General features: G+C 42.1%; 1 protein-coding gene across 1 annotated transcript in view; it reads right to left on the bottom strand.

Annotated features, from left to right (window-relative positions):
• Positions 1–7,726: 7,726 nt before the first annotated feature.
• The window catches only part of LOC116273199 (LARGE xylosyl- and glucuronyltransferase 1-like), a gene marked incomplete at its 5' end in the record, with an annotated part of 41,842 nt that continues 23,148 nt past the window's right edge, over positions 7,727–26,420 (bottom strand). The window contains 2 exons of the mRNA XM_031662174.1: positions 7,727–9,313; positions 11,803–11,915. Coding sequence (XP_031518034.1) covers positions 9,155–9,313; positions 11,803–11,915 — 272 coding nt within the window. The remainder of the gene's footprint in view (positions 9,314–11,802; positions 11,916–26,420) is intronic.

Here is a 26,420-nt window from a genome sequence, read left to right as displayed (position 1 = left end):
TAAATGTAAATGGAGTAAATGTTTATAAAATAAACATTCAGAATAAATGGAATGTGGAATAAATGTTTATAAAATAACTTTTCATATACTTTAAAATCATAAGGTTATGCTATGTTATAATAAATAATAAACACTCATCAAATGTCTGGGTCATTTCCATAAAAATAAGAACAAATTGCTGAATATAAATAAATAAAAGTTGTTTTTGGCTTCTTAAATATATTTGAGTCTATTAAAACATGTTTCTAAAAATTATGAAACGATTCTTATTATAAAATGCTGACATGTGACAAAGAATTCAAAATTTTGGCTTCCTAGATTTTCACTAGAAATTCAGGTTACTAAGAATAAAATCCTAATTAATGTATATATAATTCTGTATACAAAGTGTATTAATCCATTTTCATGCTACTGTTAAAAACATATCTGAGACTGGGTAATTGATAAAGAAAAAGAGGTTTAAGGGACTCACAGTTCCACGTGGCTGAGGAGGCCTCCCAATCAAGGTGGAAGGCAAAAGGCAAGTCTTACATGGCAGCAGGAAAGACAGAGTGACAGCCAAGCAATAAGGGAAATCTCTTATGAAACCATCAGATCTCGTGAGACTTATTCACTACCATGAGAAGTTTATGAGGGAAACTGCTCCCATGATTCAATTATCTCCCACCAGGTCCCTCCCACAACATGTGGGAATTACGGGAGGTACAATTCAAGACGAGATTTGGGTGGGGACACAGCCAAACCATATCACAAAGTATACCAAAATAAGATGTGTTTTTGATGAGCAAAATTACAATGCATAAAAAATATATTCCTTATTGAGAAAATAGAATAATTTTGTCCAGTTCAGAGGTTACTTAAAGGTTGCCTTGAAAAGTAAATTTAAAAAAGAAATAGAAACAAGATAGGAATCAGTAAGCAGGAGAGTAATGTGAAGAAAGTTATGGATATAAGGATGTATTTTTGGTAAGGACGGTTAAAAAGAAAGGAGAATTTTCTATGAGAAAGAATCTTATGTGGTAAATTTTTGTCTTAAAGTAAAATGACTGGTTATTTAATAAAGAGAAAGTAAACACAGCAGAAAGCTTAAGCATGTTGTGAAAGGTCTGAGTAAGTCATGATAAAGTTTGTAAAGGATGAATTTATAAAAGAAATTGTGTGTGTGATCAAGTTGCCTGTAATTAGAAGGGAATTGTTTCTAAGTCTTCCTAAAGATTGAGCTTTGCTATCAACAAAATACATTAAAACAAAACTAAAAATTTCATCCCCTATGTTAGAACAAAGTTTTCTTGAGGTACTGATCTGCTCTTAGTAAAACCCCAAGAGATTATAATTTTTAATTCTGAAATCTGTTTAACTGCCATCTTCTGAAGTGCAGTTTCTATTTCCGCAAAATTTCTTCCTGAGATATATTTAATTTCCCCAGTTTCAGGTCAGAAATGCTGTCTTCTTCACACGTATAATCCAGCACTTTGGGAGGTCAAAGCAGGTGGATCACCTGAGGTCAGGAGTTTGAGACCAGCTTCAATATGGCAAAACCCCATCTCTACTAAAAATACAAATTTTAGCCAGGCGTGGTAGCACATGCCTGTAATCCCAGCTACTCAGGAGGCTGAGACAGGAAAATTGCTTGAACCTGGGAGATGGAGGTTGCAGTGAGCTGCAATCGTGCCACTGTACTCCAGTGTGGGCAACAGAGCAAGACTCCATCTCAAAAAAAAAAAAAGAAAAAAAGAAAAAAAGAAAAAGAAATGCTGTCTTCTTCATTTAGAATGGTAATTTCACTTCTTGAGGTAGAGTTTTCCTCTGGAAGCTTTTCAGATTCATCTCTCAGAAGTTCAACTTTTGCTGTATCTTGCTGCATGTGATTTTCAGGTCTTACATCATTGCCTTCTGCTCGTCCTCTTTCTACCGTTGAAAAGGCCTGGGATAACTCTCTCCTTTAAGTTTTCCATTCCTTCCTGTAACTTCCCACCCCCACCCCCACCCCCCACCACCTGTTCTAACTCTGCTGTTATAGCTTGTCCATTAAATGTTTATCTTGGGCCAGGTGTGGTGGCTCACACCTGTAATCCCAGCACTTTGGGAGGCAGAGGTGGGCTGATCATGAGGTCAGGAGATCAAGATCATCCTGGCTAACATGGTGAAACCTCATCTCTACTAAAAATACAAAATATTAGCCAGTGTGGTGGCATGCACCTGTAGTCCCAGCTACTTGGGAGGCTGAGGCAGGAGAATCGCTTGAACCCGGGAGGCGGAGGTTGCAGTGAGCTGAGACTGCGCCACTGCACTCCAGCCTGGGGACAGAGCGAGACTCCATCTCAAAAACAAACAAACAACAAAAAAGTTTATCTTGAAGGTCTAAAAAGGCAATGTTTTCGCCAGTATACCTTGATTTTGTACCCTTGCCTTTTCTTGACATGTCTGAATTATCCCATGTAACCAAGAAACTTCCCATGCTATTACTAAGGGCCATGTATTCCCCTGCTCAAGGTGCTAGTTTTCTTGTTTACATTCCTGTATAATATGGTCTGCACTCATAACCTTGGACCCATTCCTTCTGTGTCAGATTAAACTCAAGTACCCTTTTCATCAGGTCGACTACCTGGTTATCTACTATACATTGGCTTCTCAGAAGGAGAAGCAATCAACCTGCAGAAGTTGTTTTTCACCGTTTTAGTAACTGGCCTGAGAAACAAACATTTTATATGTTATCAATATAATTTGCTGTGTTATCTTTCTTCAGTATTTGATTACTTAGGAAAATGGAGTTTTGAAAGCACTAAGCTTCCACGTAAGTTTCCGTATTGTCTTTTGATAATCGCTCTGGGTACATGAATGACTATGACTTCACAGTAACGTCTCATCAAGTGCTTTCAACCTTTTAAAATCTTTGGCAGGGTTCCCTGAATCAAAATTCTAACTTAAGTTTTATTGACCTGAAATTAACTTTTGGATTTTCCAGAAGGACCTCTGGAGAGGCTCAAAGAATGTATCTCTTATCTTGTAGAAATATTAAATGATTAGTCTTATTTTGTGAACTGCATGCTAAATGCTATCAAATAATAAGTGATGCTAGATATTTGCATTACATTTATGGGTATGTACCCAAATTATATAAAATTCTTAAAAATCTAATATGACATTAGTTAAAATTCTAGACATGATGTCGTGTGGCACAAAAATAACTAAATTTCCATGTTAATTGCTTATTATAATGAACTCCCATCAGATTTTTAGCCATGGGTATTCTAAGTTTTTATTCACAGCTATTGTTTTGAATTCTTCTTTAAAGGCATTTGCAAACAAATTTATGGAAGCGACTCCAACAAATACTCTTAGATATAGGTTAATAACTTTAAGATCAATGGACTAAATGCAAATGTTTGAGAACTCTAATGAAGAAACATGAATTTATGAAACTACTAATCAAGCTCAAGCAGAACAAAAATAAACTGCATGAGATTAAGTAACTGATAATGTTTTTGACTTTTATTTAAAACACGGTTAGTTCTTCACTTAAATGTTTTGTTTTCCAGATTGAAGGAAATTTTCTTCCCTAAGCTATCTATAGCACACAACAATTTGGTACACTATACATTTGTGAACAAGGTAGAAGCATTTCCTTTTTCTTCCAATTTTATCTCTCCAAAGTTTGGAGAGTTTTTGTGAGTATTCTTATTTTTATGGCAATATGGTTATTTGTACAAGTTCAATAACATTTGCTCTCTCCACTTGCCACAGTGGCTCATGTCTGTAAGCCAGGTGGGCAGATCACTTGAGGCCAGGAGTTTGAGACCAGCCTGGCATACATGGTGAAACCCTGTCTCTGCTAAAGATACAAAAAAAAAAAAAAAAAAAAATTAGCTGGGTGAGGTGGCACATGCCTGTAAAGCCCAGCTACTCAGGAGGCTGAGGCATGAGAATCACGTGAACCCGGGAGGTGAAGATTGCAATGAGCCAAGATTGCACCACTGCACTCTGGCCTGGGTGACAGAGTGAGACTCCATTAAAAAAAAAAAAAAAAATTACCCTCTCTTTATAGCAGGATACAATGGAAACAATTTGTTATATTATCAAGGCTTTGACTGAAATGTCATATCTGAGAATATGTATAAACTGCCTGACTTCTAGGGTTCTCAGCCTTATAGTAAATGAATAAAAATTATCAATTCCTGGCAGGTCCAGGAATCTTAGGACTGTAAGTATAACCTAAAGTCTGTCTTGGGTTATCTTATTAACCTCAAGAAGTTTTTATTTATGTTTATTATTTATTTTTTTTGAGACATGGTTTCTCTTTGTCACCCATGCTGGAGTACAGTGGCACAATCACAGCTCACTGTAACGTCAAACTTCTGGGGTGAAGCAATTCTCCCACCTCAACCTCCCCAGTAGCTAGAACTACAGGCACTTGCCACCAGCTTAACTTCAAAAGGTTTTTAGATCTGAGATTACTCTGTGGTCAAATCACTATTCTTGCAGGCAATATTTGATAAAAACTAAATTTATTTTAGAAACAAATTTGTCTTACTCTATTTTTGGAAAAGTCAATATCACCGTAGGAAGAAAAAGTTATGTTTCTTTTCTTTTTTTTCTTCCAGAAATATTTTAATAAAAATTGATCATTTCCAAGAAACATTCACTGCATGCCCATCAATAAAAGAGAACCACAACAAAATAGAAAATTTACCATATGGCTATGATTTAAAGAAAAAAATGCAGACATGAGTTATGTTGCTAAAGAAAAGCTAGAATACAACTGTTATTAGATGATAGCTGTGTGCACTGTTTTCAAGTTATTTGCCTATACAGCAATTTGCTATTTGTTATTTGCCTATAGAACTCTTCTAAATTTCTACAATCCTACTTTCTTCCATGCAGTTACCAAAAATGGCAATTTCTGTGTTTTGGAAGCCCTATAAGCTGAAACTAGATGAATTTTAAGAAATAAGTCTCATGCCTGATGTCTGGGCCACACAAAGTTCACTAAACTGCCCGATGCCATTACCAGAGACATTCAAACTGCAAACCAGGATGAGAGTTGATTGTTTCCATGCTGTAGATAGCTTTTTGCAAGATGTCAGAACAAGACTCTATGTCATAATGATATAATAATACCCACCTTTTTCACTTGGTAGGTTAATGGTCATTTTGTTTATTTAATTGGTTGTCTTTAAAGCCTAGGTTTATTGCTCAAAGTCCCTATGCAAATTGTTCTTGTCACATCACTATTAATTTTACTTTGCATTTTCTTCTTTAATTTTGTATCTGTTACTTGTTCAAGTTTTTTATAGAAGTACAAATCCTAACAGTATAATGCTAACCCAGCACTTTGAGATGGTAACATAGGCCTATGGAACAGACAAAATTGAACTTAATTACAGACTCCAAGTAGACAGCCAGGGAGCACCACGCTTAAACTTCCTCAAGCTTAAACTTAAGCTCAAATGTGGTTAAAAAGGTTTGGACATTGACTCCTAGCTGCCATTCATTCTCTCCAATATGAAACAAGACCAGAAACCTGGGAGAGGTCCATCCTGGCATTGAAAGACATGAAAACCTAACTAAAGGATGATTGATCAGTGACACTTTTGGAGAAACATCTTGATCAAAAGGGTGAAATGTGAATGTTGCCAAAATAAAAATGGAGTCATTTGTGTTAACAAAACCCTGACAAACAGAACCGGGAAGGCCATGGAGATAGGCTTTTCATCCATAAGTGTCTGGTAACGAGAATGATCACAAAAGACTCCGTGAAAACCACAATCTTGCACAAATGCCATCGTAACTTTACACACACAAAATAAAAACTTTGGCAGGCATGTCTGCCCAGCAACTGCCTGTCCAGTCTTGGACTGGTGTCAACTTTGTTACTGATCCTTTGGCCAAAGATAATTATCTCCAATTATAAAAGCCTCTTCATTTTTCCTTTAAAAACCTTTCTCTTCCTTTACCTCCCTGGGTATGCACATAGTTTGCTATGGCATGTATATTCCCATTGCAATGCACTATTCCAGAATAAATATAATTTTCTTTTAGAGAGAATCTCTTCGTTATTAAGGCTGACAATACTTTAGAAGTTTCTTTGCATGTTTGCAGAAAATTCTCTTTGTTATCTTATGCTTGAAAGATTATTCTTATAGGTATACAACCTGTTATTGTTTCTTGGCATACTTAAGATATGCCTCACTTCCAATTTTCTCTATTATCTCCTTCTGATAGTCCAATGAGACATATCCCAATTTCTTTGCTTCTTTCTCAGTTTTTCTATCTCTTTTTCATTCTGTGTTGAATTTTGGGTAATTTCTTATACCTCTTCCAGTTCACTAATTCTCTCTTCAACTGTGTTTAAGCTATTGCTTAACATATCCATTTAATTTCAATAATTATATCTTTCACTTCTAAAAATACTATTTAATCCAAAAGGGCTATTCATTTTTTTGAGAATCTACTATTCCTTCATCCTACTTTCAGTATTCATTTTTTATTCCTACATGTAAGTAAAAATACTTATGTTTTATATCTGATAAGTCCAATATTTGCAGTCTTTCAGATTTAACTCCAGTCTTCAGTTTTTGCACTTTCTCAGGGTAGCCTACTTCCTTATGCGTTTTGTGATTCCTAACTGAGAACCTTGCTTTCCTTGTAACTTCCCCTAAAAAATTTTGAAGACTTGTTTTTAAGAATATTCTTCTAGATCAGATTTATGTTAGTTTCTGCCAGGTACCTGGCAAATTTTTTACTTTTTTCTTTCCATTTTTGCTCCCACACATGTAATTTCAGCCCCCGAAATAATATAGGCATAGGCTTAAAATAAAATCTCAAAGGAAACATTTCCCCCTTATTCTACCTAAAACCAAGGATGAAACAGACAACAACCTCTACTGTCTTCTTCTACACTCTGAGTTTTATTAACTGTTTATCCACCGAGGATAATACTCTTTGTGGATCCTGATTTTATGTGAGGCCTTTATGTGAGGTCTTTCTTCCTGTGGGCTTAAGGTCCTATGTATAGTATGTCAACAGAATAATTCTATGTTTTGCCTGTTGGCCTATTGTCCCTCTGTAACCCATGATAGCATTCCCTTGTTTGCACTATAAATTATACAGCTACCTATTGAGAAAAACCAGTTTTTCTATACTCTCACATAGAAGACTTCTGATGCCAGATATTGTGGGGTTATTTTCCTACAATGACCAGTTCTCCAACACTAGCTGGGTCCCTATACTTTAATACAACAGTGACACTACCTCCTTGACAAAAGCATCAGATGCTATGGGTTAGTGGCTTAGTCCCATGAGGTGGCCCACTTGAGATGCCAGCTGCAAGTCCCGGCCTTCTGTCCTCTGACAGATTTGCTGTAAATCAAGGATTCCTATGATCCCCTCCTTGGGTTCCATAATTTACTAGAATGGCTCCTGAAACTCTGGAAAACACTTACATTTACCAGTTTATTATCAATGATGGAACCTGGGAACAGTCACAGAGAAAAGGTACATAGGGCAAAATATAGGGGTGTGGGCTGAGGGGAGTATGGAGCTTCCATGCCCTCTCTGGGCACATCACCCTCCAGCAACAATAGTGTTCACCAACCCAGTAGTTCATCAAATCTTGTTATTAAAGAGAATTTAAAGAGCTTGATTTCTATCACAGCCTCCTGCCTCTCGCCTGGAAAGGTGAGCTACAACAATATTGGAGGGAAGAGCTTCATGGACAAACCTGTTAATTAAGATATAAGTTATATTTATGAAAATTTGAAAACAACTAAGGTCAAGGGAGTGGGTAGGTAATAGTCTATTAACTATTGGATATAATGTTCATTAACACCATGTGGTTGACCCAGAAAACGCTTATGATATGAAACAAATGAAAAGCAGAAAACCACATTTAACATGCATTATGACTATAAATAAGACATAATACCCACATGGGGACATGGATCAGAAGCCAAGTAGAAAAGACTAATTTATTAGAGAAGCCAGCTTTGCAATCCTTTTTCCTTTTTAGAACTTGCAATGGATATAAACTTCATATGAAACAAACTCTTTAAGGATGCATGTATCTAAATCCTCCGTGATACAACCTGAGAGGCAAATGCCCTTGCTGTCAGACAGGCCTGTGTTGAAATCTTTGTTCTGTGTGAATAGTTCTGTGAATAGATGTGGTCAATTCTTTACTCTTTCCACTGTAGGGAGGGAATTCTGACACACTCCTTAACTCACACTCCTTACTCAAAGTAATCATACGGGATCAGCCATATGGTTACTTTGGCCAATGAGGGATGTTAGCAACCATGACTCAGAGTTGCCTCCTGTGTCTTAAGGCTTCCTCTGCCACCTCTGCTTCACCATGAGAAGACACCACACTGGCCTGCTGAAGGGACAGAGGACACACTAGAGGACAGCCAAGTTGCCCCAGTCACCAGCTGTCCCATCTGAAGCAGACCACAGATACTCTGTTAAAGTAGTAAAAAAATGAACCATCCAACCAGCCTATAAACTCATCAACTATATAAATGGTTACTGATTTAGCCCACTATCAGAAAGCTTGTTATGCAGCATTATCTATAGCAGTAGATGACTAATACACCCTGTCTTCTTCCTCTTTCTATAGCCAGGTCCATCCACAGTGTTTGGTACCTACAGAGTGGTGATGAAGGCTTTTTCTGTCATTGTCCCCCCTCTGTGAGGAAGAATGAGACATTTATGCTTGCATCTCCCCCACTCACACACCCACACCTGTCACAGCACTTGTCCTTTTTTAAATACCTACTTCTTTGCACATTTCTGTCCTCCTCCAAGCCATACATGAGTTGGAAGCAGGTTAGTTATTCACATCCACATCTACAGCACCTGGCAGAGCAGGCCCTCAATAAATGTTTTTGCTTGAGTTGAATGAATAGATGTGGGGAGCTGACATGAACCAAAAGAGCCAGCAGCAGATGGTAAGAATAATAACCACACAAGCTGGTTCTTATGCCAGGAGGCTTTAGGCTTTCCAGAAAGCCCAAATAAGGGTGGAAAAAACCCAACACCCCACAAAGATGAAAAGCATACTCGTTCTGGTCTCCTGTGCCCTTATCTCTCTCACCACATCGCACATAAATCTCCTAGCCATCCATGCCCCTGAGAGGTCCCCTCAGCCCACCTCACCCTACCTCCGGGGATGTGCCTGTGTTGACCCTACCTTTAGATCAGACACGTCTCTGTAACACTGCTCGGAGCGGGTGTGGTCCGACAGCTGCACATTCCAGAAGCAGGGGAGCTGGTACACAAGGAAGGGGTTTTGTTTGATGACGGCATTGAAAATATCCTGGGGGATGAAAGCCAAAGACACAGTCAAGACAATCGGATGGTCCAGCTGCCCATTCTGGCTGTCAAGGCACTGCATCCCCTGTGATAGGGCTTCTCTTGAACCGCCTGCTCTGAACACAGGCTGGCTCGCACTGTGGGGCATCTCTCTTGCCTGTTATCTCTAGGAACCAAGCAATAATGTTTGGATAGAGACTGGGGAATGCCCCAGGCTGACTGGAAGCTCCAGAGTCCTGCTGGTCTCATAAAGCCCTATCCAGTGAGCTCACACGTGCAGACATGTGGTGTCTTCCCTACCCTTGCTGGCATATGAAAAATGAAGTCTCCTTCCCCTCTGGCCTCCTAGGCAAGAGCCCTGTGTTATCCATCCTGAGCCTCCTGGAGAGGAAACTGCATGATGACAAGTAGCCCCACTCATTCAGGGACTGAGACAAATTACAGATCCTCCCTCTCAGCAGTGCTTCCTGGGGCCTGCGGTGGACTCAGTGATGGATGCTCCTTGGATTTCTGCAGGCCATGGTGCCCAGGATATGCATTCTCCGTTTCAAAATCCAACTCTGACTTGTCTAGGGAGGTTTTACCTTTTCTGGGCTCTTTTCCAAGCTCTTGCACCGGCCATACTTATTAACTAGCTGCTGACAGGTGGCGCCGGGAGGTGAATTATGGGCCTTCGTGGCAGAAGATGGCTGAATAAACTATCCTCACTGGACACGGGCACACAATTGCTAGCTTTGGGGGACATGCTCAAGTCACGGTGACCCGACTTGAAATATGACGCTGGTGGACGATTTCCCCCTCAGGTTTAAAACAGCTACCTGGGTATTATTTTTTTCTTAAACTCATTCATTATACTCTATCTCATGTTCGAAAAAGGAAATCAGTTTCTAGCTGCTTGGAAAATACTGAATAATAATGCTTTAAAAAATAGTAAAGTAATCATGCAGGGTTTCTTGTTTCCTCCGTATTATGAAACTTTGCAGGCAAATTCGACGAACCAGGAAATTGCACTTGGAACAAAAACATGCAGAGTGAGCTGGCTCTTTGGATGAAAAAGAAAGGGTGAAATGCAGAAAACTCAGAGAAATCATCTTCGTGCTTGAAGACAGCTATCAGTGCCACAGGAAGATGAAAATTTAAAAAAGTGATTCTGGTAGACTCAAAGTCAAAGACTGGAGCCCTCTGACTTTCCTAAGACGTCAACATGAGGAATGGGTTTTTACAAAATGAGTATTTGTTGGCTGGGTGCAGAGACTCATGCCTGTAATCCCAGCACTTTGGGAGGCTGAGGCGGGCGGATCATCTGAGGTCAGGAGTTCGAAACCAGCCTGGTCAACGTGGAGAAACCCTGTCTCTACTAAAAGTATAAAAATTAGCCTGGTGTGGTGCCGCATGCCTGTAATCCCAGCTACTTGGGAGGCTGAGGCAGGAGAATTGCTTGAACCCACGAGGTGGAGGTTGCTGTGAGCCGAGATTGCACCACTGCATCCCAGCCTGGGTGACAGAGCGAGACTCCATCTCAAAAATAAAATAAAATAATAAAAATAAATAAAAATGAATATTTGCTAACAGTTTGGTGGAGTTTCTGAGGCTGCCTACATAGCAAGGTGGTTTCCTGGCAGTTTATCCTTTCTATTTAAGTGCATTTCCCTTGAGTAAAGGGACACTAGTGCAGCATCTAAGTCAAAGGCTTAGATTAAAGGTTAGACTTGGGGCTGGGCACGGTGGCTCACGCCTGTAATCCCAGCACTTTGGGAGGCCGAGGCGGGCAGATCACGAGGTCAGGAGATCGAGACCATCCTAGCTAACACGGTGAAACCCCGTCTCTACTAAAAATACAAAAAAAAAAAAAAAAAAGAAAAAAAAAAAATAGCCGGGCGTGGTGGCAGTCGCCTGTAGTCCCAGCTACTCAGGAGGCTGAGGCAGGAGAACGGCGTGAACCTGGGATGCGGAACTTGCTGTGAGCTGAGATTGTGCCACTGCTCTCCAGCCTGGGTGACAGAGCAAGACTTCATCTCAAAAAAACAAACAAACAAACAAACAAAAAACAGTTAGATTCTGTTTGCCAGCAAGGCAAGTGAAATCTTGCTTGGGAAATACGCTGTGGCATTCTGGGGTCCCAGAGAGCAGGTCCTATGCACTCCACCTGGTGATGAAGAGGGCATCAACATCTCCTTATAAGTCTGCATCAGTAAGCTCTATGAGGGCAAGTGTTGCATCCTTCGTCTATCTCTGTCATCCTTTTTCTGAACTCGGCTCCTGGTATACACAGTACTCAGTGCGAGTCTGCTGAACCAACAAATGAATGAACAAGGGAAGGCACTAAAGAGTTGAGCTGCTGTCTTAGACTGGAAAGAATAAGGCAGCTGTATCAGAGCATACAGGGTCACACAACACATAGAAAACCATTCAGACCGATTGACTTTTAAGTTTCCTTGAGAAACAGCACCAGCGCACTCAGGAATACCTGCACCTTCGGACCTGGCCACCCACCTGGTCAGCTAAGGATGTAGACAGCATGCCCATGAGCTCCCTCTCTGCGGTCAGCCTCCACATCTGCTCCCATTTCATCTTCCGCAGCTTATCCAGAAGTAACAGGATCACCCCTGGGCAACAGCACAGGATAAAAGAGAAAATTAAAAAATAAGAAAGTAAGATGGAGACCTAGGCATGCCTACTCACAGCACAGCCACAGTCTCTCGGGGATGACTGTCTTATGCAGAGGCCTATGCCCTGCTGCAGATGAATCTTCCCTCCAAAAGTTCTTCCAGTGAGGCTCCACAGTATGGGGCACCTGTTTTGGAGATGAATATGCCTGGGTTCAAGCCCAGGACCTACCAGTTACTTGATAGAGATGTGAAGCCATCTCTCTGGGACCTCCTCGTTGTATGGAGACTGGTCATGCAGGCCTCAAAGGACTGTTGTAAGGAGTAAGTGAGGAGGGCAGGGAGAGCCTAGCATTGTCTGGAGACGGGCAGTGGTGGTGGCCGCGCAACAGTGTGAATGGACTTCATGCCACTCAACTATATGTGTAAACATGGTTAACACGGTAAACTTTTGTTATGTATATTTCACCACAATAATGAAAAAAAGATTCTAGCTCTGCACTGGATACAGAGCACATTCTTTATAGATATTAGGTTCTCCTGTGTTTTTCCCCAGAGATATGACCACCTACTAGGTTGAGCTGATAGGTGGAATTTGTACGACGTATACCATTTATCCCTACACACAAAAAGCAGCTCCTCTGTGACTTTATTCTGGGTATGGCTTTGCCAATTTGCTTGATGATTACTGACAAGCCACATGGGCCTGTCTCAGTCTTCCTGATTTCAAGGGGGTCTTTTTGGTCCACCCACGCCGGGTCTTTAAGGTGAGCTCCAGAAGCCTGTAAGCTCATAAGAAATGAATAATAAGAGGCGGTTCCTCTTTCTTGATATCTTTTCTTGGTTACTTTCTGTGGGAGGGACCTGGGTGAATGGAGGGTTGTTTAGGGAGGGAAATTCCCATTGTCGATACCCTTTTGTATTTTTTAAAACGCTAAAACAACAGCGGGGTGCAGTGGTGGCTCTCGCCTGTAAACCCAGCACTTTGGGAGGGGAGGAGGGTGGATCACCTGACATCAGATTAGCCCGGCCAACTTGGTGAAACCCTGTCTCTACTAAAAATACAAAATTAGCTGGGTGTGGTGGTGCATGCCTGTGATCCCAGCTACTTGGGAGGCTGAGGCAGGAGAATCACTTGAACCTGGGAGGCGGAGATTGCAGTGAGCTGAGATCGTGCCACTGAATTCCACCAGCCTGGGTGACAGAGCAGGACTTCATCTCAAAAAAAAAAAAAAAAAAAAAAAAAAAAGAAAAAAAAAGCTAAAACAGCTAAATGTATTATTCAGGCAAAAAATAAATACATCAGTTAAAATCTAAAAAAGAAAAATACATTTAGGCTTAGCTGAATGGCTGAGAAGCAACTATCTACCATCAGGTCAGTTAGAGCAAGCAGAAAAAGCCCAGAGCATAGAACACAAAGAGCCAAGAGAATTTCCCTGCAGGCCACTGCAGTCAATTTGGTGGGGGGAACTGTAGCACGCACAGGCCCCCAAATCAGTCCTCTTCAGGATGCTTAGCTCAGCAGAATGGTCAGTCGGGAAGACTCAAGGCAGTTGAAATATGATCTTAGTTGAAACCTAGTACCTGCATTTCCAAGACTCAAGGAAAGAAACTGATTTCCCCAAATCACATACACATGTCAACTCTAAGCCTTTTTACTTATTCCAGTGGCACATATTTGGAGAAAAGACATATTCACCATTTAGTGAAAGGTGGTTGGCCAGGTAGAGTTGAAAAAAAAGAACAGTGTCTATATGGTTATGGGAAGAATGGGCTAATACACAGAGATCTGAACTTGTAAGTCTGATGGACAAATTATATCTGCTGCATAGGTCCTTTGTGCTTTGTTAGGTTTACATGACATATCATTTCCCCTAATGCTCCCCCAGATCTCTATAAGATAGACTTTGATGTCCTTATTTTATAGGTGAGGAAACTGAGGGGGCTAAATCACATACTTGTGAATTCACAGTTCAAAAGTAGCTATGTCAGATTCAAACTCGGATCTGCCTGATTCCAAAGCCAGGGCTTCTTCCACTCAACCACATAGACTACACAGCTCCAGCAATGTCACTTTGGGACCATGGGACTCAGGTCAAGATTGTCTTTCGTTGACTCTCTGTTTCTACGAGTGTTGAATGAGAAAAATGCTACTTGCCCTGCACAGCTCAGAAAACTGTCAAGCGCTCTTGTGGTAGGCTGGTAATGTTTAACCATCAGCTCTCCGGGGGAAGAAAAGGGCCAGATTTGTAGCATTTGCCAATTGTCAAGGTGTAAACACTCCCGTCATGGCTAATTTCAAGCTAGCAATGTGATGTCACTGAACACCGGGTTGGGGAGGAAGGTACACAGTGGAAATTGTTCACCATAAATGTCTTATCTGATTGTTTTACTCAGATAAACAATGGGGAGAGGGGTAGAAAGAAAAGAAACATTTAGAAAGTTACAAACCAAGAGAATATAGTTATGTAAGTCACTGGTGACTAAGAATTTATATTCCAGTCAAAAATACGAATGAAGCTGGGCATGGTGGCTCACACCTGTGATCCCAGCACTTTGGGAGGCCAAGTCGGGTAGATCACTTGAGGTCAGGAGTTCAAGACCAGCCTGGCCAACATGGTGAAACCCTGTCTCTACTAAAAATACAACAAAATTTGCTAGGCATTGTGGTGTGTGCTTGTAATCGCAGCTACTCAGGAGGCTGAGGCAGGAGAATGGCTTGAACCCAGGAGGCAGAGGGTGCAGTGAACCGAGATTGCGCCACTGTACTCCAGCCTGGGTAACAGAGCAAGACTCCATCTCAAAAAAAGAAAAAAAAAAAAAGGGCGGGCGGGCGTGGTGGCTCACGCCTGTAATCCCAGCACTTTGAGAGGCCAAGGTACGTGGATCACTTGAAGTCAGGAGTCCAAGACCAGCCCTGCCAACATGGCGAAACCCCATCTCTACTAAAAATACAAAAAAACTAGCCGGGTGTGGTGGCACACGCCTGTAGTCCCAGCTACTCGTGAGGCCGAGGAATAAGAATAGCTTGAACCCAGGAGATGGAGGATGCCGTGAGCTGAGATTGCACCACTGTCCTCCAGTGTGGGTAACAGAGTGAGACTCTGTCTCAAGAAAAAAAAAAAAAGAAAGAGAATTTCATTAATCTTATTACAAAAATGAATTATAATTAGGTTGGATAGATGCTCCAATGTATTAAAAAAATGAGGGGGGACGGTGGGAAGCTAGAAACAAGCATGAAATACATTAATGCACATTTTGAAGCCTCTAGAGAGGTCCAGGATAAATCTATGAGTCTCTGGAGACCAAGCTGAGAACTGATGCTTTTAAATGGTGTGAGACTTGGCAAGTCCTAAGTGGCAGATGTGATTTGCCAGGTTGCTTGAAAAGTATCCTGTCTAAAAAACAGATGACTGAATGCAGAAATGCAGGATCATTCTCCCTGTTAGCCAGTCTTTTCTTTTGTGTGACTTTAATTTTTAAGATTATGAACTACTTCAAAATAACAGGAAAGCACAGAAACTAATATAATGAATACCCACCACCTAGATACAATGGATCCTATAATACATTGCCACGTTTACTATTAAAAAATTAAAGCATTACAGATAAATCTAGAGTTCATCTCATTCTATCTCCTCTCTTCCTCAAAGGCAGACAGTATTCTGAGGGATCTGTGTTTTATTTCTAGGCTTGTTTTTACATTTTTATCCTCTATGCATATAATAACAACACATGGTATTTTTAGTGTGTTTTGGATTGCGTATTTCCTCTTCTAACTTGCCTTTTCACCCACTGTTACGTCTTTAAGATTTAACCATGTTAGTATTTCCTATGTAGTTTAGTCACTGTAACCATATCATCCATTTTATACATATACCACAATTTATTTATCCATTCCTCTCCTGAAGCACGTTTTGGTTGTTTACTATGTTTTTGCCGTTATAAACAATGCTGCAATAAATATCCTAATCTGGACTGATGTCTCGAGAGCTTAGCTAGGTACAGCTTCCAAAGGTGGACCGGGATTGCTGTGTTGAAGGCGCTCCTTGTCTGGAGACATCTTCAACTACTCAGTCTTCCTTTTCTCTTACAGTCAGTCATTACTGAGTCCACAGATTCTAAATTTAAAATGCCTTTCACATTTCTTTTATTCATTCATTCAACAGTTATTTATTGAGTAGCTACTATGTGTGAATTTGTAGAAATAGACTTGTACTTATTTTGCTTCCCGACTTTCACCAATCTCATGGGGTTTTTTATTTATATTTTTTTAGACAGAGTCTTGCTCTGTTGCCCAGGCTGGAGTGCAGTGGCGCGACCTTGGCTCACTGTAACCTCCGCCTGTCGGGATCAAGTGATTCTCCTGCCTCAGCCTCCCAAGTAGCTGGGATTACAGGCACCAGCCGCCATGCCTGGCTAATTTTTTTGTACTTTTAGTAGAGATGGGGTTTCGCCATGTTGGCCAGGCTGTTCTCAAACTCCTGAACTCAGGTGATCCACCCACGTTGGCCTCTCAAATTGCTGGGATTACAGTTGTGAGCCACTGTGCCTGGCCAATCTCATGGGCTTTATTCAACATATTAGCTCAGCATATATTTAGTGGAGGTATAACATTCATTCTTTGCCAGGCCCTTTTGTAGAAACACACATAAGACACGTACATCATTAGGATTCAATGTGATGACTACATACACTGAGGACACGCAGTGCTTATGAAGAGAGCTCAAAGGAGGGAGGCCTGAGTGGCCTGGGCTAGGACTTGGTCAGGCAGTTGGGGAAGCTGTCTGAGGAAACACCATGGCCAAAGCACGGAGGTAGGAGGTGCATGATAAGAGTGGGCTACACAAGAACTAGAGTGTATCATGGCCAGACGGTTTCAATAGCAGGCTTAGGCAAATGCCAGGACAGAAGCCTGAACACATGAGCAGGCAATAAATCAGGAAGAGCCTCGCATCTATGCAACACAGGTGCATTCCAACCATGCTTATGCCATTTCCTACAGAGAAAATACTATTCTTAAAACCTACTGGGAGTTAAGGGGCTTATGGCTAGAAAGGCTGATCCAAGGGTTTCAGAGGCCCCAGGCCCTACCAAAGTGTCCCCAAGGCTGAGGAGATCATTTTGTTGGCACTTGTCACTCATGTGTGACACACTGCTTGGGAAGCCCTACCGAGGACAACTGAGAGCCAGAGAAGGATGTGGGGCAAGAGAATCACTGCAACAGGATGTTTTAGAAAAGCCAAACTAGCTGGGCGTGGTGGCTCACGCCTGTAATCCCAGCACTTTGGGAGGCTGAGGCTGGCAGATCACCCGAGGTCAGGAGTTTGAGACCAGCCTGGCCAACATGGTAAAACCCCATCTCTACTAAAAATACAAAAATGAGCCGGATGTGGTGGTGGGTGCCTGTAGTCCCAGTTACTTGGGAGGCTGAGGCAGGAGAATCACTTGAACCTGGGAGGCGGAGGTTGCACTGAGCCGAGATTGCACCACTGCACACCAGCCTGGGTGACAGAGCGAGACTCAGTCTCAAAAAAAAAAAAGAAAAATCCAGGCTAAAATGTTGCTGTCATTTATCCTGTCATTTCACAAGATCAAAGGCCTCCAGTATTTCAGGGTGGTCTTCAGAACAAGCTATAACCCCTTGGTTGAGGCCAGACGATCTGGTTCTTGGCATAATTTAATTTTCTTTCATCAAACCACTTCTTCCAGGAAAACTGGCACAATGGCACTCTGCCATAAAACCACCACAACCTGGGCCTCTGTGAACTTGATGAGCTGATTCTCAGGCTGCTTTTCTCCTTGGAATTCCGGAAAGTTTACTAAATACGCCACTCTCTGTACCCCGATTCAACCAAGAACCAGAATCCAAAACAAACACAAACATTCATGAGCAAACATGTCACAAAGCTTATGAATTTCACTCTCAGCTTCCCAAGCCACCTCTAATCTCACAACATTCTTAGAAAGGGGGGCTGGTTACACATTCCTACTGAGTTTGCCTCGATGTGGGAAGCAAGGTGCTGAGGACGGAGGTGATGCTTCCAATGTCACAGTGCTGGCAAATGCTTCCGACTGCCCTGTTTACCTTACAACGTTAGAACTGATAAAGACCCTGTGCTTCCTGTGCCAGCAGAACCCATGGATGGCTCTTCTTTGTACCTCGACATTTTTAAAGATCATGCTTCTTCCTCTTAAACAGGAATGTCACACGTGTGTTTGGCTGACATAGGCTCATGTGGGAATCAGGGCTCCCAGACACAACAGCTGGGCCACAGGCAAGCTGCCTTTGGCATGCCAAACCAGAGGGGACACTGTCTGCTTTTATTGTGTGTGTGTGTGTGTGTGTGTGTGTGTTTTTTTTTTTTTTTTTTTGAGACAGAGTCTTACTCTGTTGCCCAGGCTGGAGTGCAGTGAGTGGCACGATCTCAGCTCACTGCAACCTCCGCCTTCCAGGTTTAAGCCATTCCTGTGACTCAGCCTCCCGAGTAACTGGGACCACAGGTGCCCGCCGCCATGCCTGGCTAATGTTTTTTGTATTTTTAATAGAGATGGGGTTTCACCATGTTAGCCAGGCTGGTCTTGAACTCCTGAACTCAAGTGATCTGCCCACCTCGGCCTCCCAAAGTGCTGGGAACACAGGTGTAAGCCATCATGCCCAGCTGACTCTGTCTACTTTTAATCATAGGTCCTCATTCAGAAGGTATTTCGTCTATGATTCCTTTCAGATTTTTTTTTTTATTTGAGCACTTGCTTTGGTTCTATTCATTAGTTAACTGGGGACTTGGAAGTTTTTAAAACACAGTCCTTGTTCTCAGGGAGCAAGGCCTGATAGGGAAGGGAGATAGGTAATCACAAAAACACAAAGCACTGTGATAAATGGGAGGTGGGGAAGAACTATGGGAGCTGGGGTACAGGGAAACTGACTGTGTCCCAAGGGAAGCATTAGGGAAGGGCATCTTGAAATGATGTCTACACTGACACTTAAGGATAAAAAAGGTTATATAAGTGAGAGACAGGAAGAACAAAGGTCAAATCAGACACGCTTCTCTCTCTAGGACACTGATTTCAAAGGAATGGGTTGCTGAATATCTAGCAGGTAGCAAATCCTGTCCACTACATTTGAACTGCAGACCTCAAAAGGTAATGACCCACGTCCCCCCTCTTCTCCCCAAAAACAAAATTTTAGAAAGGCTGCATAAAGTTGTCTAGCATGGGTGAAAACATTTGTGTTTGCTCATAAATCTATAATTAACCGCAGGTTCTTTCTTTCTTTCTTTTTTTTTTTTGAGACAGAGTCTTGCATTGTCTTTCGGGCTGGAGGGCAGTGGTGTGAACTCGGTTCACTGCAACTTCTGCCTCCCGGGTTCTAGCGATTCTCCTGCCTCAGCTTCCCGAGTCACTGGGATTACAGCTGCCCACCACCACACCCAGCTAATTTTTTATATTTTTAGTAGAGACAGGGTTTCACTGTGTTGGCCAAGCTGCTCTCGAACTCCTGACCTCATGATCCACCTGCCTTGGCCTCCCCAAGTGCTGGGATTACAGGCGTGAGCCACTGTGCCCAGTCTACCACAGGTTATTCCTGTAACTGATATCCTCACATCCTCAGAGTGACGCGGCAGAATGAATTCTGGGAACACAGGCTTATTATTATTATTATTTTTTGTAGCTATCTCAGAAGGGGAAGGAGTTGCATATAAAGAAAAAACTGCAGTGGACCTGGAAAACACACTCCTGGCTCTGAGTGCTGATACCACTGCTTAGTATCAATATGATTCTTGAAAAAACTCACTGTGTTTCTAAATCTCAGATCTTTATTTGTAATATAGTGACAATCCCACATTAACTCCAAGGTGATTATGAGGAACAAAAAAGAAAATGGGGGCCAGGCGCGGTGGCTCAAGTCTATAATCCCAGCACTTTGGGAAGCGGAGGAGGGTGGATCACCTGAGGTCAGGAGTTCGAGACCAGCCTGGCCAACATGGCGAAACCCCATCTCTACTAAAAATACAAAAATTAGCCAGACGTAGTGGTGGGTGCCTGTAATCACAGTTACTTAGGAGGCTGAGGCAGGAGAATTGCTTGAACCTGGAAGGCGGAGGTTGTGGTGAGCCGAGATCGCCCCATTGTACTCCAGCCTGGGCAACAAGAGCGAGACTCCGTCTTAAAAACAACAACAGGCCGGGCGCAGTGGCTCATGCCTGTAATCCCAGCATTTTGGGAGGCCGAGGAGGGCGGATCACGAGGTCAGGAGATCGAGACCATCCTGGCTAACACGGTGAAACCCCATCTCTACTAAAAAAAATACAAAAAATTAGTTGGGCGTGGTGGCAGGTGCCTGTAGTCCCAGCTACTTGGGAGGCTGAGGCAGGAGAATAGCGTGAACCTGGGAGGCGGTGCTTGCAGTGAGCTGAGATCCCACCACTGCACTCCAGCCTGGGCGATAGAGTGAGATTCTGTCTCAAAAAAAAAAAAAAACAACAAAAAAAACCCCCAACAGAAACAAGAAAAATGGCATCTTTAAATTATCTGGTACAGCAGAAGCGTATCCATCAGTGCTGTAGTCGGAATTATTAATGGATAATTACTAATTATCCATTAATAATTATTAAGTAATTAATTACTATTAATTACCTAGTAAATCATTTCTCTCTGTAATCCACTGATTATTCTAATAATCTTCAAAATTTCCGTGAGTGTGGAATGTACTGGACAACTTGAAATATTTGTAATATTTGGAAATAATTCCAGGCCCATAGCCTTCTCAGTGTTCTGAAAATAGTTAACTTATAGTGTCACAGCCTGCATGCTTAGGAGATCTCTTGAGGTTATTCGAAGTGGCAGCTAAGAGATACATCCACAGGAAGGAAACAAATAATAAAGGAAAGAAAATCCACTGTATGGAAAATTATGTGCATAAATTGTATTAAGCAGCTAAGGAGTCTGTTTAGGATGTTAAATATAATCATCATATTGATATGAGCTTATAAGACTATCTGCCAGTTTCTTCAAAGGTTAAGAGTTTGCACCCAGGTCATAAAAGACTTGAGTAACAACATTTCCAAGAGAAAAAGAACTCTATTTATTGACCTGGCTCCTATGGGGCTGCGGAAATATCCTAATTAATGGCTGTAAAGGGCTTTCAAAATATGAAGTGGCATATAAAAGCTTAATAAATGACAGTTACAGAAACTATACATTTCCTCATTAAGGTGCCTAATTATCCCTCAGTGAACTTGCATAATTCCTACTGGATTTCATATAAATTATGTGCATGCATGCAAAATAGACTGGAAACTGGACCCTTTTAAGCTGAAAGAACACAGATTTGGCTTTGGAATGCATGCCCCAGATCAGATTTTTTACCCTGCTTTTCTGCTGTCAGGAGGAAGGTGGTGCCCAAAAACTTGACTTTGACCTTTGCCTGGCATTCGTTGCTGCCTGATCCTCCCATTCCCATCCTTGTCGTCGGGGTCTGGGAGCTTGGAGCAAGCCCCTTGCCCCTGAGCGCTCTGCACTGAGGCAACGTGCCTTAAATTTGACAAGGACCATCAAGGGAGCTGGCTGGGATGCATGTGACCCGCAGCGCTTTACCTACAGCTGTTGTGCTGGGAGCATAAAGACCAACGCTAAGTAAATAAATGAATAAATAAATTAAAAATCAAAGCATCCTCTCGTGAACGTCTGGTCAAGTGGTAGGGTTTTTCATCTGTGGATCAGAGGGCAATGTTTTCTTTTTAGCAATAGCTCAGTAATCAAGATGGCAGGGAAAGAAAAGGTGGTATCTGTGCAGAGAGGAAAGTGAGAATAATACTGTTTTATGAGCTAGACATTATTTTTTGCCAGTGCAACTGCAAAAAAAAAAAAAAACAAAAAAAAAGAGAACAAGCTATAAATGGTGACGATGATGATAATACCTACCATTTATCAAGCAACTGCTGTATACTAGAGAGAAGGAACTTAACTTAGATGACCTCTGATTTTTTTTTTTTTTTGGAGACAGAATCTCACTCTGTCACCCAGGCTGGAGTGCAGTGGCACAATCTCGGCTCACCACAACCTCTGCCTCCCGGGTTCAAGCGATTCTCATGCCTCAGCCTCCTGACTAGCTGGGATTACAGGCACGCACCACCACGCCCGGCTAATTTTTTGTATTTTTAGTAGAGATGGGGTTTCAGCATGTTGGCCAGGCTGGTCTCGAACTCCTGACCTCATGATCCGCCTGCCTTGGCCTCCCAAAGTCCTGGGATTACAGGCATGAGCCACTGTGCCCAGCCAGATGACCTCTGATTCTTATGACAAACTTGCAAAGTAGATGGAATTATCTCCATTTTACAGATGAAGAAACTAAAGCTTCCATATAGCTAATGTGTGGCGAAATTAATTTCACTCTTTGATTTGTGGTCTCAACCATACCATGTTGCCTCCTGAGATGTATGTGTGTGTGTGTGTGTGTGTGTGTCTACGTATATGCTCATAACTAAATATGGTGAGGCTTTGATGAATCAGGGGTCTAAAGCCAAAACAAAAGAGTAACTCCTGGAGGAGCAGTAAGTAAATGTTTGAACGGCTTTGAGAAGACCACAGGCCATAACCAGACTGCCTCTGTAAAAACCTGGGAGGATCCCAATCATTATAAAAGGCCAGAAAAGGGCTGGGCGCGGTGGCTCACGCCTGTAATCCCAGCACTTTGGGAGGCCAAGGCGGGCGGACCACGAGGTCAGGAGATCGAGACCAACCTGGCTAACACACGGTGAAACTCCGTCTCTACTAAAAATACAAAACAATTAGCGGGGCGTGGTGGCGGGCACCTGTAGTCCCAGCTACTTGGGAGGCTGAGGCAGGAGAATGGTGTGAACCCGAGAGGAGGAGCTTGCAGTGAGCCGAGATTGCACCACTGCACTCTAGCCTGGGCGACAGAGTGAGACTCTGTCTCAAAAAAAAAAAAAAAAAAAAAAAAAAAAAAAGCCAGGAAAACTAGGGCTTCCCTGAGGACAGTCGTGTGTGAAAAGGAAGCTGTAGGCCTAGGGTAGGGCCTGATCAAGATTAGTCATAGTGGGTAACTGGATGGAGCCAAGATATATTCAACTCAAGATATATTCAGGACACTGTGTCAGCGCTAACTTATGTCAACTTTCCCTCCTGCATGTTAGGGAGATTCCCTTCTTTCTGATCTGAAACTACCCAAGTAACTTCACAGCATGTGCAGGACTACTTCTTGCAGGCAAGAACTCTTTAAAATTTTTTCAGCAAAGGGGAATGCCTTAAGCTTGCATTATGAAAACTTACTGTTTAAGAAAAGGTTCTGCCACTATTCCCTCCCTGGCCCATTTTCATTCTTTAGCCCAGCTACAAGAATGTAGCTAGAATTGGGTTGGTCAATTCAGACCACATGCTTCCTTGGCTCGGGAGGAGAAAGTAGGACCCAAAGTTCCTGGATGACTCCTTTGAATGAGGTTCAGAGCAAGTTTCAGATTAAACCTTTTATTCCTAAACTCAGTGCTTCTCACAGCGTCTGATGTAGCATTCTGTAGGATGCTAGTAAATGTTGTGGAAGCAGGGCTAAATAAGTTAAATAAGTGTAGGATATTATTTATTAGGGTTAAATAAAGTTAAACAGGGTTTGATATATCAATGTACACAGTGAATCTCAAAGGTGGTTATGGCTTCCAACATGGTCAGAATGATTTGCCCCTTTCCCCCCAGGAATCTAATAGGATACTGCTATTAAGGATGCTATGAAGGATACCCTTCAGTTTGAGTCCTCACTGGCTTCTGTCTGCACTTCTTCGCCTCTCCACCTGTCATGCAAGAGCCACTATGTGAAAATGAAGATTAGATCCTTAGTCCTTCAGTGGTTTCTGAGGCTTTGCTGGTTTGAATCAGAGAGATCCTAAGTGGACCCAGTTCAGCTGCTCAGCAGGAAGCTCTGGGGAGCGCGAGGACTCTCATCTCAGAAATGCTGATGAAAATCATCCTCACAATCACGACCTTCCTCCCTTCTGCTTTGAAGCACTAGAGTTCTCTTCTTATTCATAATCCGACAGAAAGTAAGTTTATTAAAAACCACTTAATTTAAAATCCCCTGCTGATTTTACCTGGGACTCACTTTTGATCATATAAATGAAAAGGTTCTGTAATCCAGCTTTTGTTTTTTAAATTATTTCTTCCTGAAAGCTTTTCGAGAGAGAGAGAGAGAGAGAGAGAGAGAGAGAGAGAGAGAGAGAGAGAGAGAGAGAGAGAGTGTGAGAGTGTGTGTGTGTGTGTGTGTGTGTGTGTGTGTGTGAGAGAGAGAGAGAGAGAGAGAGAGACGACAGATAGGGAAGGAGGGAGGGGTGGGAGAGAAGGTGGAAATCCTTCCATCTCAAACCTTCCCTAACTTGGCTGGGTTTTTCTCAAGTGTGAATGGAATGGAGTGTGGTCATCCACTCACTCATTCATTCAATAAATACATATTTTAGCAACTTCTACAGGCCAGGCACAAGGTACACAGACACAAAGAACACAGTGGTCCCTGCTTGAGGGAGCTTGGAGGTGTTATGGGTGCTCAAATAGAGGTATGTTCTAGGCAGACAGGGTGTGGTTGGATCTCATGTTGTGGGAAGTGGTCCTTTTAGACAACACTTCACCTTTCCTCTTCATCTCACTGGACAGAAATCATCTGGCCAAGGTTGCGATAGAACCAAGAACACAAAGGGTTTGGTAGCTGGCAAATACTTTCAACAAAAACTTGCAGAGTACTTTTGTTTTTTACTTTTATAAACAAACTTTTTATTAGAGTGGAATGTACATTCAGAAAAGTGCATAGATCATAACTGTATAGCTTGATGAATGTTCACAAACTGAATAACTAGAACCCAGACCAAGAAATAGAATATGACTAGACCAGAATCCCCCTTACAGCCAAAAACATACCCACTATCTTGCCATCATCTCTCCTTCTTTTTTTTTGAGATGGAGTTTCGCTTTTGTTGCCTAGGCTGGAGTACAATGGTGTGATCTCTTCTCACCGCAACCTTCGCCTTCTGGGTTCAAGCAATTCTCCTGCCTCAGCCTCCCGAGTAGCTAGGATAACAGGTATGCGCCACTATGCCTGGCTAATTTTGTATTTTTAGTAGAGACGGGGTTTCTCCATGTTGGTCAGGCTGGTCTCGAACTCCCGACCTCAGGTGATCCGCCTGCCTCAGCCTCCCAAAGTGCTGGGATTATAGGTGCGAGCCACCGCGCCTGGCCTTGTCTCACCTTCTTACACAATAGCCTAGTTTTATCCATTTCTGAGCTTTATATGCTTTGAATCATACCGTACATGCCCTTTGTATGAATATTACGTTTGTGAAATCCATCCACATCCATGTGTGAAGTCCATCCAATTGGATGTCCAATCCAATCCACATCCATGATGTGAAGTCCATCACGTGGACTTCTAGCCTCCAGGACTGTGGAAGAAAAAACTTCTGCATTTAAAAAAAAAATTTTATTTTATTTTAAGTTCTGGGATACATGTGCAGAACACGCAGGTTGGTTACCCAGATATACATGTGGCATGGTGGTTTGCTACACCTATCAACCCATCATTTAGGTTTTAAGCCCTGTATGCATTAGGTATTTGTCCTAATTCTCTCCATCCCCTGCAAGATGCCGTTGTCATTGCCGTTGTCATATGCATGCCGTTGTCATTTGTTCATCTTAATGCTGTATAATAATCTATGATGTGAATATCTTACTCTACCCATTGTGTCACTGATGGACATTTGGGCTGTTATAAACATTCTGGAACATGTTTTTTGACGGCATGTGTATGCATTTCTGATGAGTACAAACCTCCAAGTGGAACTTCCAGGTCATTGAGTGTGCACGTGCTTAGGTTAAGTAGATATTGCAAAGTGCTTCTGAAGTATTCCAATTGCTCCATCGTCCCACTAAAAACTGGCATTGTCTCAATGTTTGCATTTTAGGCCTTCGGGTAGGTCTACACTTTGTATAGTGGTATAGCAATATGGATTTTAATTTGCATTTTTTCATGACTAACGAAGCTCATAGTCTTTTGATATGTTAATTGCCCATTTTGTCCTCTTTTGGGAACTGCCTATTCTTTGGCTCATTTTTCTATTGGGTTGCCTGCCCTTTTTCTTACTGGTTTGGACGAGTTCTTCATATATTTTTCTTCCCACTTTTAAAGCAAAGGAATGTGGGTCCTGAAGCTGACTGGAAATGAGTGAATTTCTGGCTTTGTGTGTCCAGCTATGCACCAACAGAGACCTCCTTCTCAAAGCTGGCTGGGCGATGCCTGCTGCCTACTTTGCTAGTCTTTTCTGGAATCTATATCAAGCTAGGAAAAAAAAAAACAACTCAAAGAAGGTTATCAAATCCATGTCCCCTCTCTATCCCCATTGGTTTGAGGAAACTGAGGCTCAGAAAGGCTAAGTGGCTGGTCAAAGCAAAACAACTAATACAAAGTTAAAAAAAAAAAGGTCAAGGATCTAAGTCCCTGAGACTCCCCCC

This window comes from Papio anubis, unplaced genomic scaffold, assembly GCF_008728515.1.
Source record: "Papio anubis isolate 15944 unplaced genomic scaffold, Panubis1.0 scaffold460, whole genome shotgun sequence".
In the NCBI taxonomy this organism is placed as follows: Eukaryota; Metazoa; Chordata; class Mammalia; order Primates; family Cercopithecidae; genus Papio; species Papio anubis.
Note: the sequence above shows the minus strand (reverse complement) of the source record. Positions and strands in the feature narration are given on the sequence as shown.